The 11,306-nt window shown below is 56.9% G+C and overlaps 1 protein-coding gene across 1 annotated transcript in view; it reads left to right on the top strand.

Annotated features, from left to right (window-relative positions):
* The first annotated feature begins 309 nt into the window (after nt 1-309).
* Nucleotides 310-11,306, top strand: part of Scara5 (scavenger receptor class A, member 5) — a 100,124-nt gene continuing 89,127 nt past the window's right edge. The window contains exons 1-2 of the mRNA XM_005373759.2: nt 310-715; nt 4,470-4,587. Coding sequence (XP_005373816.1) covers nt 668-715; nt 4,470-4,587 — 166 coding nt within the window. The 5' untranslated portion in view covers nt 310-667. The remainder of the gene's footprint in view (nt 716-4,469; nt 4,588-11,306) is intronic.

Genomic DNA, 11,306 nt, shown 5'->3' with positions numbered 1-11,306 from the left:
GTGGCTGCGACTTCAGAAAAATAGTCATTTCCACACCAAGTTGGTGAATGAATTGAGCGATGCCAATTCTGTTCTATAAATAAATTTATAAGCCCGGTTTTCCTGCACGGCTGCTACACCAGGTCTAGCTGCCATTCCCCAGGAGCAGGCCAAAGAGTATTCCGAGCAGCGCCTGCGGATAGGCGGGCGCTGGAGTCCCGAGGCCAAAGCAGGCTCGGCGGTCAGCCTGCGTGGAGCTGTCATGCCGAGAATGGCCACTAGAGGGGGGCCGTGTTCCAGACCCCGCCGGCGCAGCCTCCGCAGTCACTCCTGGAGCTTTTATAAAGAGTTCTTGCGGGAGCTGCTGCCGGCTGCTCAGTCAGAAAGAACCTCACAGAGCTGCCGGTGCCTGCCCGGGACATCAGGTCGCTGCCCGAGGCCGACAGGGACGAGGCACCACGCCAGGGGTCCCAGGTGCAGACCCCACGCACTCCGCCACCGCCTGAGCCTTGCCTCCCAGCCTGGTCCTCCCGCACAGGGGACTGTGCGGCCCTGGCCCGACAAGCCAGGGAGCCCCCGCAGCCTCTTCATATGACTCCGTCTGGGCCTGGCTGGCTGTGGGGACAAGCTCCGAGGGGCCGCCTGTGTCTCAGCGGGACCTCAGCCAGCTCTGCGACCGCCACGGCGAATGCTGGGGACTGAGCGCCAGGCTCTGTGGCCTCAGCGGGGGCGTCAGGTGAGTCTTGGCCCCGACTTTGCCCAGGCGTCTACCTGGGTGTGGGCGCTTTCGTGGCAGCGCTGGCCGGCTCGCATCATAGCCCCGGGGCTTGCTCGGGAGCAGGTGGGGCGGGGACAGCCTCCCTCCGAGTGCTGTGTGTGCATGTGTGACTCTCAGCGCAACAGGTTGGGACCTTTGGTTCGTAAGGTTTTTATAAAACATCTGCACTTCTCCAGCTGTGGGGTACAGTTTAGGTTCCCTAAGTACAGTCAGAGCAGGAAAGGGTGTAAAACCTCCTGAGCAGTTCTTTTTCGGGGCCACATTCCCAGTGATTTTCACTTGGTTTTGATGAGTGAGACCAGGCAGTCCAAAGAAAGCTGCACAGTTAGAGGCTGGACCCAGCTGCAGGGCGACAGGCACCCCCTTGGCAGCAAGAATTCATTCTGTCCTTCTGATGCCCGGAGGAGGACTTCGGAAGCCAGGGTCCTCTCCCCAGCCCCACACTGCATTCACAGTTGCTCTTTGCAAAGCGAATCCTGCATAGCTTGTTTTGGGGACTGGCTCAGGGAACCTGAGCCCCTTCACCTGGTGGAAGGGTGTTCTCACCAGATTGTGCCCCCGGCTGCCTGGTGTGACCTACTGGTGCAGCCCTTCCACATGATGTGAGGCTCCCCTGGCGGCATGGGCCCCGACCCACACAGGCGACGCACCCGAGGCTGAGTGAGGTCAGAGGACCGGGCCGTGTTCCCAGGGTGACCGACGAGAGGAGGAGCTGGACTAGAGCGCTGGTCCTCTGAGTGCCCCCTGCCCACCGACCCGCACAGAGTGGGTGCAGGGGGCCAAGGGCTTTTGCAGCTTTCAGCTGCAGAGTCTGGGAGGAGAACCTGGTTTCTAACCTCCCCTGTAAGTGTCTTGGGTACCATCATCTGGGAGTGAGCATCTGGAGCGCCCCTCCCTGCTTGCAGGGCGGCCTCGATCCAGTTCCAGATGCTGAGGTCCAGGCTCGGCAGGCTGTGTACCCAGGTCCCTGTGGCCTCCACACCCGGTGCATGTTTCCCCTCCCGGCTCTCAGAGCCTCCCTTGGCGCTAGGCCCCCACCTGCTGGGGTGTGTTGCTGCCCTGTGGGGTGCAACCCGCTTCACTGCCTGGTCTGGGATCCTGAAGGCGGCCACATGCACTTCCTGGGCAAAGCGTCCTGCAGCTGAGCCAGTGTCGTGGTGGGAAGCCCCTGCCCACTGTCCCCTCCCTGATGCCCGCTGGTTCTTGCCTCTTGGGTCTTGGTTGGCGCATCTTTAAAATGGAAACCATGGCATGGCGATGCACCTGCCTGCCCCTCGCAGTGCTCCTGGGAGGAGCCCTCGGGATGGCGCCAGGGCAAACAGTCCGAACACTTTGGTCCTGATACATGCCAGCGGTTTGCGCTGTGGTCACTCAGCTGGACACTCATGCTGGACACTCAGCTCTGCTTTGCCCCAGAGCACAGACTTGACCCAAAGCTGATAAAGATCCATGATCTGAGGGCCAAGTTCCTGCGCCTCAAGCTCTCCAGGAGAGAAAAACAGTCCCACACAAAACCAGGACAGCAGAATGAAGTGCTCGGCTCTCCCTTCCAAGTAACACACAGCCGAGCATTTCCAAGCCCATCTCCCTCACATCTGGCGGCTGGGCCCCAGCCCCTCTTCCCTGCCCTCCTCTGGCTCCTCTCAGACCAGCTGAGGGGTTGCGGGGAGGCAGAGAAGGTCGCTGGAGCCCGACCTGAAAGGCCCGGATACCAGGTCTGTGTGGCCCAGGAGCTGCTGGGAGAGGACGAGGCGGCACAAGCACGCGGACAGCGTTTGCGCCGGCCCCGCAGAGGCTGCAGCACCCTGTTTGTGCTCGCCGGGGACCTCTGGCTGCAGCTGCTGTTGCCTTTGGCAGAGCGAGGGTTATCGCCGGCAGAGGAGACACTGGCCCCGGAGCCAGGCCAAGGGAGGGGCGCTGTGCACAGCCTGTGAGACCAGGGAGGGTCCGTCTCACTGTGCAGTGATGGAGCAGCCCGCGGCTCCGCCTAGAGGCCCTCACTGGGCGGAGGCTGTGGACCAAAGACATCGTAGCAGGAGGCACCGAAGACATCAAGCTGGGTGGGCGCAACCTGGCCAAGAGGAGAGATCCTGCCAGAGCAGTGAGTCACGCTTTCTCCTGGCCTCCTCCAGCTGCAGGAAGGCCCAGGAGACTGGGCACCCCGCATGGGAGTGCCAGTGACACGTGTGCGCGGGTGAATCTCTGTGCTGCGGTATAGGGGCGCAGTACTTGAAAGGACAAGAGAAGAAGCCTGCACACCTGCTTTACCCCTGGGCTTCACTTATCCCAGCCCCAGAGGTTTCTGCAGACCAAGCTCAGGTCATGAAAGCAGGGCTTTCCCGTGTCACCCCACCCATCATCCCACCCCACCTGCGAAGAGGAGCAGACTGATCCCTGGACCCACAGGCCACAACCCCAAAACCTGCCAGGCACTGTTGGGTGACCTCCGAGGGCACAGACCTCTGCACACTCCTCAGGTTGTGCTGGGCCTGGGACCCAAACTCCTAGGATGGTTCATCTTTTAAAGAATTCATTTTTTAATAAATAGACCTAGGTGTGCAAGCGCACAGCTGTAATCCCAGCACTCTGGGAGGCTGAGGCAAGAAGGTTAGACGTTCCGCCCCAGCCTGAGCAGCTCAGTGACTTAGTGAGACCCTGTCTCAAAATAAAATTTTTTAAAAAGCCTTGAAGAAGGGGCTGGGGATTTAGCTCAGCGGCAAAGCGCCTGCCTGGCAAGTGCAAGGTCGTGAGTTCGGTTCCCGGTACCGGAGAAAAAAACAAAAAAAAAAAAATAAAAAGCGTTGAAGGGCTGGGGATGCGCCTCAGTGTGAAGGCCCTGGATTCAATTCCCTGAGCATATATGCAGGGTAAGAATAAGAGTATTTTACAAGTATGTAAATAAATACTTTGTAATGTCTTTATTTTTAAAAAAGGATTTTTCTCATTATACAAGGAATGTCAACTCAGAAAATCTGGAAGCAAAGTGAAATATACCATACCCACCATCCCTTCCTCAGTGCCTGGCTCACTCGGGGTCCCCGACAGGAAGGCCTTCCTGTCACACGGCGCACCTTACCAGACGCACACGCTGCTGGACACACGTGGCTCCCCTCCAGGAGCACAGGGTTTCCCAAGGCAGGGGCTGTGTCCCTGGACCGCTGTGGGGTGGACCCAAAACCCCCGTGGGCCGGGCTTGGGGACATCCAGACAGGAGCCCTCCCTGGCTTCAGGTGGCTCCACCTGAGGCTGCCTGCTTCTCAGGACCCTGGAATCTGAGTCCTTGCTTGGTCCCTCTCATCTCTGCTGGCCCCAAACCTTGTGTCGCCTCGATGTGCCCGTGTGTTTAGTTTCCCTCGTTCCAGCACAAGGAAAGCCTACATCTCTCTGACAGTTCCCTGGGCACCGAGAATCCCCTAAGCGTAGCAAGATTGGTTCCCAGGCCCTGCCCAGCACTGCCACACTGTCCCCCAGCCCAGTCTGAGAGCCACTGAAAGGAGGGGACGGAACTCACAGTCAGAAAGGCCCAGGGCACTGAGCCCTGCAGGGTGCGGGCTGGGGTCCCGAGGTCCTGGAGGGTGGCATCTGGCTGCTTTGATGAGGAGAGGTCCAGCGCTCAGGCTCGAGCTGACCTGGCATCGGGCACCTTGTTTGGTGCATTGCTTACTGTGTCCACCTGTGCTCAACTCTCCGTACCCCATCTGTGCTGTCGCAGGACCTGATGGAGAACAAAGCCATGTACCTGCACACCGTGAGCGACCGGGACACCGGCTCTGTCTTCGAGGAGCCCTTTGACGGCCGGAGCCTGTCCAAGCTGAACCTGTGTGAGGATGGTGAGTGCCTCTAGCTCCATCTCAGTACAAGATCCGCCGTGGCATTGCCCCAGGGCGCTCGTGACCTCTCTGTCCAGCGCTGTCTGTGTGGACCTTCAGGCCTTGAAAGGTCTTTCGGGTGTGTTTCTCTCACTCACCTCAACAGAGCTGTGCAGTCGGCCAGCTAAGTTCACATCTACAGGTGGCTAAGTTGAGGCTGAGAGCAGCGTGGGGAGCCCACGATGGGTCAGTCATGGAGAGGCCCCAGGAGTGAGTCTCCTTGCAGCTTGGCCACGGCTTTGCCTTCGAGAAAGAGGCTGGGGCCAGATGAGGGCGTCCAGCGACTCGGCCCAGACCCTCTTGGGAAAAGCAGGAGCCTCCAGCCCATCTCCTGAAGCACTCATGAAGACAGGGTGTGCCTGTCCCATCATGCAATGGGAAGGGGACCCAGAGGCACCACTTGAGGGCTGAGTGTTTGCTAAAGCTCTGGTGAGCGAGCCGGTGCCTCTTGCTGCAAGAGGCCTGGAGCACTTTGCCAGTGGCTGGTCCCCGTGCTCCAGCAGAGAGCTCAGTGCCGGGCAGGCACTTAATAAATGCTCGCTGCTGACACTGAGCAGGCGCTGGATAAATGCTGATGCAGGAGGGGGAGTGGAGTGGCTTGAGAGGCAGGCAGTAGCAGCCCAGCAGCGACAGGAGACAGTGTGTCCCACTGTGTGAGAGGTGTCATGCTGCTCCAAAGGACGATCAGCCCAGTCCCGGCCCTCCAAGGCGCAGGGGCTGCCTGGGGACGACTGCCCAAACAGGAACCAGGCGGAAATGCGTGTGGGTGTCGAGGTCCAGTAAGGAGATGGTTTTCTGGAAAAGGCCTTAGAGCCTGAAAGGATTTTATATGAGAAGCGGGGAGAAAACCCCTGCCAGCTTATCAGGGAAAGCCTGCAGGGCTGGCTGGCTAGGCACAGTCACAAAGCGACACCTGTCCATGTCCTTGATCTGGCTATCTCCCCATGGCACATCAGGAAAGGGGTCTGGTTTGGTCAGAAAGAACCGGGGTCAGCACAGCGGGGTGACTGGGGGCATCACTGTGGCCAGCTCAGAGTGCCGGGGGGGGCCCAGGAGTGGGAAAGTACAGTGCAGACAGCAGAGGCTGGGGTCCCCTCTCGGGGCCTCAGTGACCTAATCTGTCAAATGGGATGCAAAAGGTATTACTGAGGTCCCATGTAGTTCACAATCTGTGCATAGAAACAGACCTGGCTGTTGCATTCTGAACTCGCTCCCCTGCCCGCCGTGACAAGAGCAGAGGCTGGACAAGGGGTCCTCTCTGTGTTGCTCATAGCTGCCTCCCTCCCAAGCCTAGCGCAGAGAAGGTGCTCACTAGGACTTGCATGAACAACCTAACGGCTGAGTGAGGAGCTAAGGAACGAATGCATGAGCAAACTCATGAGTGAATGGGTGGGCAGCCGACAGAGTGGTCCTTAAAATCCCCAGGCTGCAAAGTAAACACCTTCCAAACCCGATCTCCAAATTTCCTAGGTCTTCCACATTCTGCCAGGTGCCAGGAGGGGAATCAGAAAGCAGACAGAGCACCGTGGAGATGAAACCAGCTTCTGGAAACTCCTGGGCTTCTGGCTTGACTTCCTCCTTTCTTTCCTTTCTAAGAGATAAATGGGGAGCTTGACTGGGAGAAATTCAAGCTAGGCTTGATCGCTCGCCAAAGGGCTTCGCTGTTCCTTTGATCTTCATCTCTAGAAGTAAAACAGAGAGTGGAGGAAGGTTGGGCCAGGTGGGGAGAAGAGGAGGGAGAGGAGGGAGAGGAGGGAGAGGAGGGAGAGGAGGGAGAGGAGGGAGAGGAGGGAGAGGAGCGAGGCTGGCCAAGCCCACCCCGTGTGCCTCACAGTGAAGTGTCAGGTCCGGGAGGGGTGCCATCTTCCTCTGAGGATCCTGCTTAGATGTAGGCTGGGTGGGAGCAGGGGAGCGACACACTTCCCTCCTTGAAGGCTGGCCCTGGGGTCTGGTATGGGGATGAGAATTCCCCAAGGGCAGCCCAGCTACTCAGGTGTGACCTTGGTGATGGCAGGGTGTTAACACGTCTTGGTAGATGGATCACATCCTGGTTTACCTTTCTGACCAACTGGGTTTCCAGGGTCTGTCTGGGCCCCTTGTCCCTCCCTGGCACCCCTAAAATGAAACCATGGGGTCTGCCTGAGCCTTTGTGGTCTGAGCCTTTGTGCCCTTCTGGGGTGCCCCTTCTGCCTCACCCTACCTTCTCTACCCATGCTCCCCAGGCTCTGGAGGATGGCGGGCCAGTCCTGACCCTGCGGATCACTGCCTTAGAGCCCTGACGTCTCACGTGCTGTGTGTGTCACTGCTGGGCTGGGCTGGGCTGGGCTGGTCCCTGCCTCACTGGATGGCAGGATCCTTGAGGCCAGGGAGGGCGATGGGCTTTTCTCTGGGCTCTGCTGGGGCCATGTACCCGGCAGATGCCGGGAAACCGTGGTGACTTTAGTATTCGACTGCCTTGGGGTCTCCTTACTTTTATTTTATTTTTTATTTTAAAGAGAGAAAAAAACCCAAAATTTCAAAAGAAGATAATAGGAGGGTAACAATGGCTGACACATTGCGTATTGTTATCTTTAAATTAGTTACTCAGAGTACAAGACATCAGCATTTAATTGTCCAAATAATATTAGCACAAACCTTTCGTTTTAACAAACTAAGAGAAAGTAGTGGTATAACTATTTTAACTATCATGTAGATAGACAGATAGATTTTTTTGCTTTTCCCTTTTTTCTTCCATCCCCCACATCCCAGATTCTCTTTCCTTTTGAAGTTTCTTCTCATTTTACAAAATCTGTTGTACATTTTGGGTCTTATTTATTCTTTCAGCTCCTCGCACTAGGGATCCTTATCTTTAATTCTGAGTTCTTTCCCGGGGAAGGAATTTGAAGGTACTGAGCTGATGGTCTGAAGGAATAACTCCCCTCCCTCTGGATTTGGAACCAGTGGAGAAATGGACTAGAAACCAGGTGGAAATTAAAATATGGACTCTGTCTTCTGCCTGGCAAAGCTAAGCTCTGGGTGTGGCTTCCACAGTGGAGCCCTGGGCTAGAATTTCCCCAGCCAGCAAGCCGGAGTACCCGGGTTGGCGCTGCCTCCCACCCGCTCACAGCCGCCCCTACCAGAGGATCAGCGATGAGGATGTGGGGTCACAGGCAGCACCAGGGACCAAGGCTGCACCTCTGGGGAGGGCGCAAGGGCTGAGAAGGCCTGCGTTGCCACTTGGGCGGAAACTCCGAAGAGTGAAAGAAGTTCCTGTAGCTGCCAGGACAGGGGCAGAATAAGAGAGAGGATGGGTGACTTTGTCCACCCCTGAGGTGTCTCTCCCTGACACCCCTTCCACCACACCCTTGGGGGACTCCCCTGGGGACCCTGCTTTCTTCCCTGCGTCTCTTTCTTCCCAGCATCCTCCTGGGAGCCCCCTGCTGATGGGGAGGGTTGGAAGGCAGGGCTGTCCCCTTACCTGGTACCTCAAGGGCCGATCCCAGCGGTGACCTGGAAGGACCACAGCCACACTGGCTCTGATGGCGCCCCTCACTCTCCCTCCAAACCCACCCCCACCAGGGTCCCCTCTCCCTGCGGTGCTCCTGCCCCCTCTGTGCTCCCCGTGCAGCTGGGGACCTCTCCAGTGTGGCGCCAGGAGGTAGAGGCCAAGGCCTTCGAGTGGGTGGTGCCTGGCTCGGCCCAGTTCCTGGCCGCACTTTCCAAGGGCCCGAGAGAGGTGTTAGTGTCAGAAAAATATTACAGTCCTGCTGGCTCCGTGGGCTCGGCCCCTCCGCCACGCCCGTGGCGTCATCCGTGGTTGCAGATGGGAAGCTGGCGGACGTAATGAGTTACACATGCTCTGGGATGTCTGCAGCCTGGCTGCGTGCTGGGCCCAGGGGCTTCCCGCTCCTTCCCCGTAAAATTAAATTACTCTCCTGAGGGAGCCCCCACATCCACCGTCCCATCCATCAAATGTCCCTGCTTCGTGTCCCTGCAGCTGCCCAAAGCTGGAGTGGGCTTCCAGGAGGGCCTGGGAACGCACCCACAGGGTCACCATTCTCTACAGGGCGGAGAAGCGGACCCTGGGCCAGGGGAAGAGCAGGGGGATTGACTCATTCGGGCTACAGCCCTGTCAGAGATGCGCCCTGCCAGACCAGAGCAGCGAGCCAAGCGCTGGCAGAGAAGGATGTGGCCCTGGAGGAGCTGGCAGCCAGGTGGCCTCCTGGTCTCTCGCGCTGGGTGGGAGCAGCTTGGTGAATGACAGGGGCCAGACACTGCAGTTTACAGGCCTGGGCTGGAATCCATGGGCCTCGCCCTGCCTGGACCTTGGGCACGTGAGCTCGGGCTCAGTGCTATCCCATGCCCTGCCCTCTTCTTCTCTGGGTTTGGCTGCAGGGAGCCCTGGCAGGGGCTGGAAGGAGGAAAGGCAGGGGGCCGTCCCCCCGCTCCCACCCACGCGGTCACCTTGGGCTGGGGGTCCCCTTGGGTCTACTTCTGGGTTCCAGTTACTACTCCCCAGCCCTGAGTTTTGTGGCTAAGAGTTGCACTGGCGTGAAGACACTGCTCTGTCCGCTGGGGGCATCTCGACCTTGGCCACACCTTTGCAGGTACTGGCCCTGTGAGATCACTGCGTCAGAGTGAGCCAGCTGCTTCCCCAGGGCGCTGGCCCCCGTGCTAGGAGGCCTCATCTTCTAAATAAGAATGATGTCACTCACACCCACCCCGGGACTGCGGGAGGATGCGTACTGCTTGGCAGAGTATTAGTTGTAATTTGTCAATAGGTAAAAGCGAGCTGACTTTGTTCCTTGGCCTCCAGGGATTTTGGTTCCTCACTCTTGTTTTTTTTTTTGGAATCTCTAGGGTCCCAAGGGAAGCAGTCTTCAGCGTGTAGGTTTGTTATGTTAGGGGTCCCTGAAGGCAGCTGACAGGCTAAAGGCAAGGGGTCATCACCTTGTGAGGAGGTGGGTGGGGAAGAGTCTGGCAACCTTGTGGATGCCTACAGCAGTCTCTGGTGGCCTTAATTTTTAGGGTGTGCCCTTGGCTTTTGAGGTATGCCCTCATGTGACTGGCCTTCCTCGTGAAAGAGGTATGCTTTTTGTTTTTTCTTTTTTCTTTCTTGAGACAGGGTCTCGCTATGCAGTTCAGGCTGGCCTTGAGCTCACTTTGTAGCCCAAGCTGGCCTTGAACTCACAACGATCCTCCTGCCTCAGCCTCCCAAGTGCTGGGATTACAGGCGTGCGCCACCACGTCCGGCTAAGGAGGTATGCTTTTAACCAGGAATATAAAAAGAGTTGTTCTTGCTACTCTATTTCTAGGTACATTTTTGAAGTTCTAAAGTCTTGTTTATAGGCCCCGAATTCTAGGACATAATAAACTTTGGTGGGGGAAGGGGTAGATATTCCCAAAGGAAACCCAAAAACAGAACAAACCCAGGATACAAAAGCAAGTTGAGTGGTCAAGAAGGAGAATCTTCCAATCTCTTGTGCCTTGGAGGCAGTCAGTTAGGATAACCAAGACAGATTAAGTAGACAGCCCCAGGCTTTCCCTTGGAGGTGCCTATAACAGCATCCCTCATCCAGGAATCTTTGATCTTAGGACTGGCTGGGTCCTGGAACTGGTTCCCTGAAGGACAGAGAGCTGCCCTTTGTATGGCTAAAGTAAGTGGGCAGCAGAGATGGATTCCAGGAGTCAGCTCGCTGCACCGCTGTACCCTGCTGGAGCAGTGGGTGCTGAAGGAGTGACTGACTCATCTTTGCTAGGCCCTCTTCCCTGCTCTTCTGCTGCTCAGTCAGCCCTCTGCTTTCCTCCTTTCTACACAGTTGAACACCCCAGCTCTGCCATGTGCTTTGGGCGAGTCACCGACCTCCAAGCTCAGCCTTGTCATCTGCAAGAAGGGGAGAACAATGCCCATGTCTGTCATCGCTGTGTCTGGTGCTCAGCTTGAGTCGGTGCTTGCGAGGTGGCAGGCGATACTCTGTGTGTCACCTTGTGGGAGGCTGCAGAGCTGTTTTTAAAATGACACGCTGAGCCCGGTTGATGAGGAACATCAGCCAGAGCTCACACGCTGGGGGCCACATGGGAGTGCACCCGGCAGGCCAGGAGGTAGAGGAGGCAGAGCGGTCAGAGAACAACCATCAGGAGCCTCTGCTGTGGTTTCCATAGGAGGAACAGATGAGGTTGAATCACCTGGCTCAGGACTGGGCCGTGTGAATAATTTCAGCAGACTTCGGGACCTAAGGCCCTGGTTATGCGGGACCTGTGCTGGGTAGATAGTAGCCTTGAGGGTGAAGCCCAGTAAAGAAGCAGTGGAGATTGGGGTCTGACCTGGTAAGTTTGCACGTGAAAGGTCTGCTCGTAAGTGAGCCATTTGCTATTTCCAAATATTGGCCCTCCGAGGTCTGCAGGGACCTATATGTGAAGGCATCAAACATAGAAACTGGAAATCTGGTGTCCATTAAAGTTGTTCAGTTTATTAGTCTTATTTCCTACCAAGACAATGGTCAACAGACATTAATTGAGCACTTGCTGTATGCCAGGAACAGATGAATCAAGCACATACTTTACTGTCTTGGAGCGGTCCCTCTACAAATCTCTGTGTGAAGTGATTTATGGCTGTGATTCTGTTCACCTCATCTGCCGTACCATCACTGGCCAGAATTTTCCAACAAAAATCTATATGAGATAACTGTTGGGTCCGGGCC

The sequence above is a fragment of the Chinchilla lanigera genome, unplaced genomic scaffold, assembly GCF_000276665.1.
Source record: "Chinchilla lanigera isolate Chin_1 unplaced genomic scaffold, ChiLan1.0 scaffold00002, whole genome shotgun sequence".
Taxonomy (NCBI): domain Eukaryota; kingdom Metazoa; phylum Chordata; class Mammalia; order Rodentia; family Chinchillidae; genus Chinchilla; species Chinchilla lanigera.
This window is presented reverse-complemented; position numbering and strand designations above follow the sequence as displayed.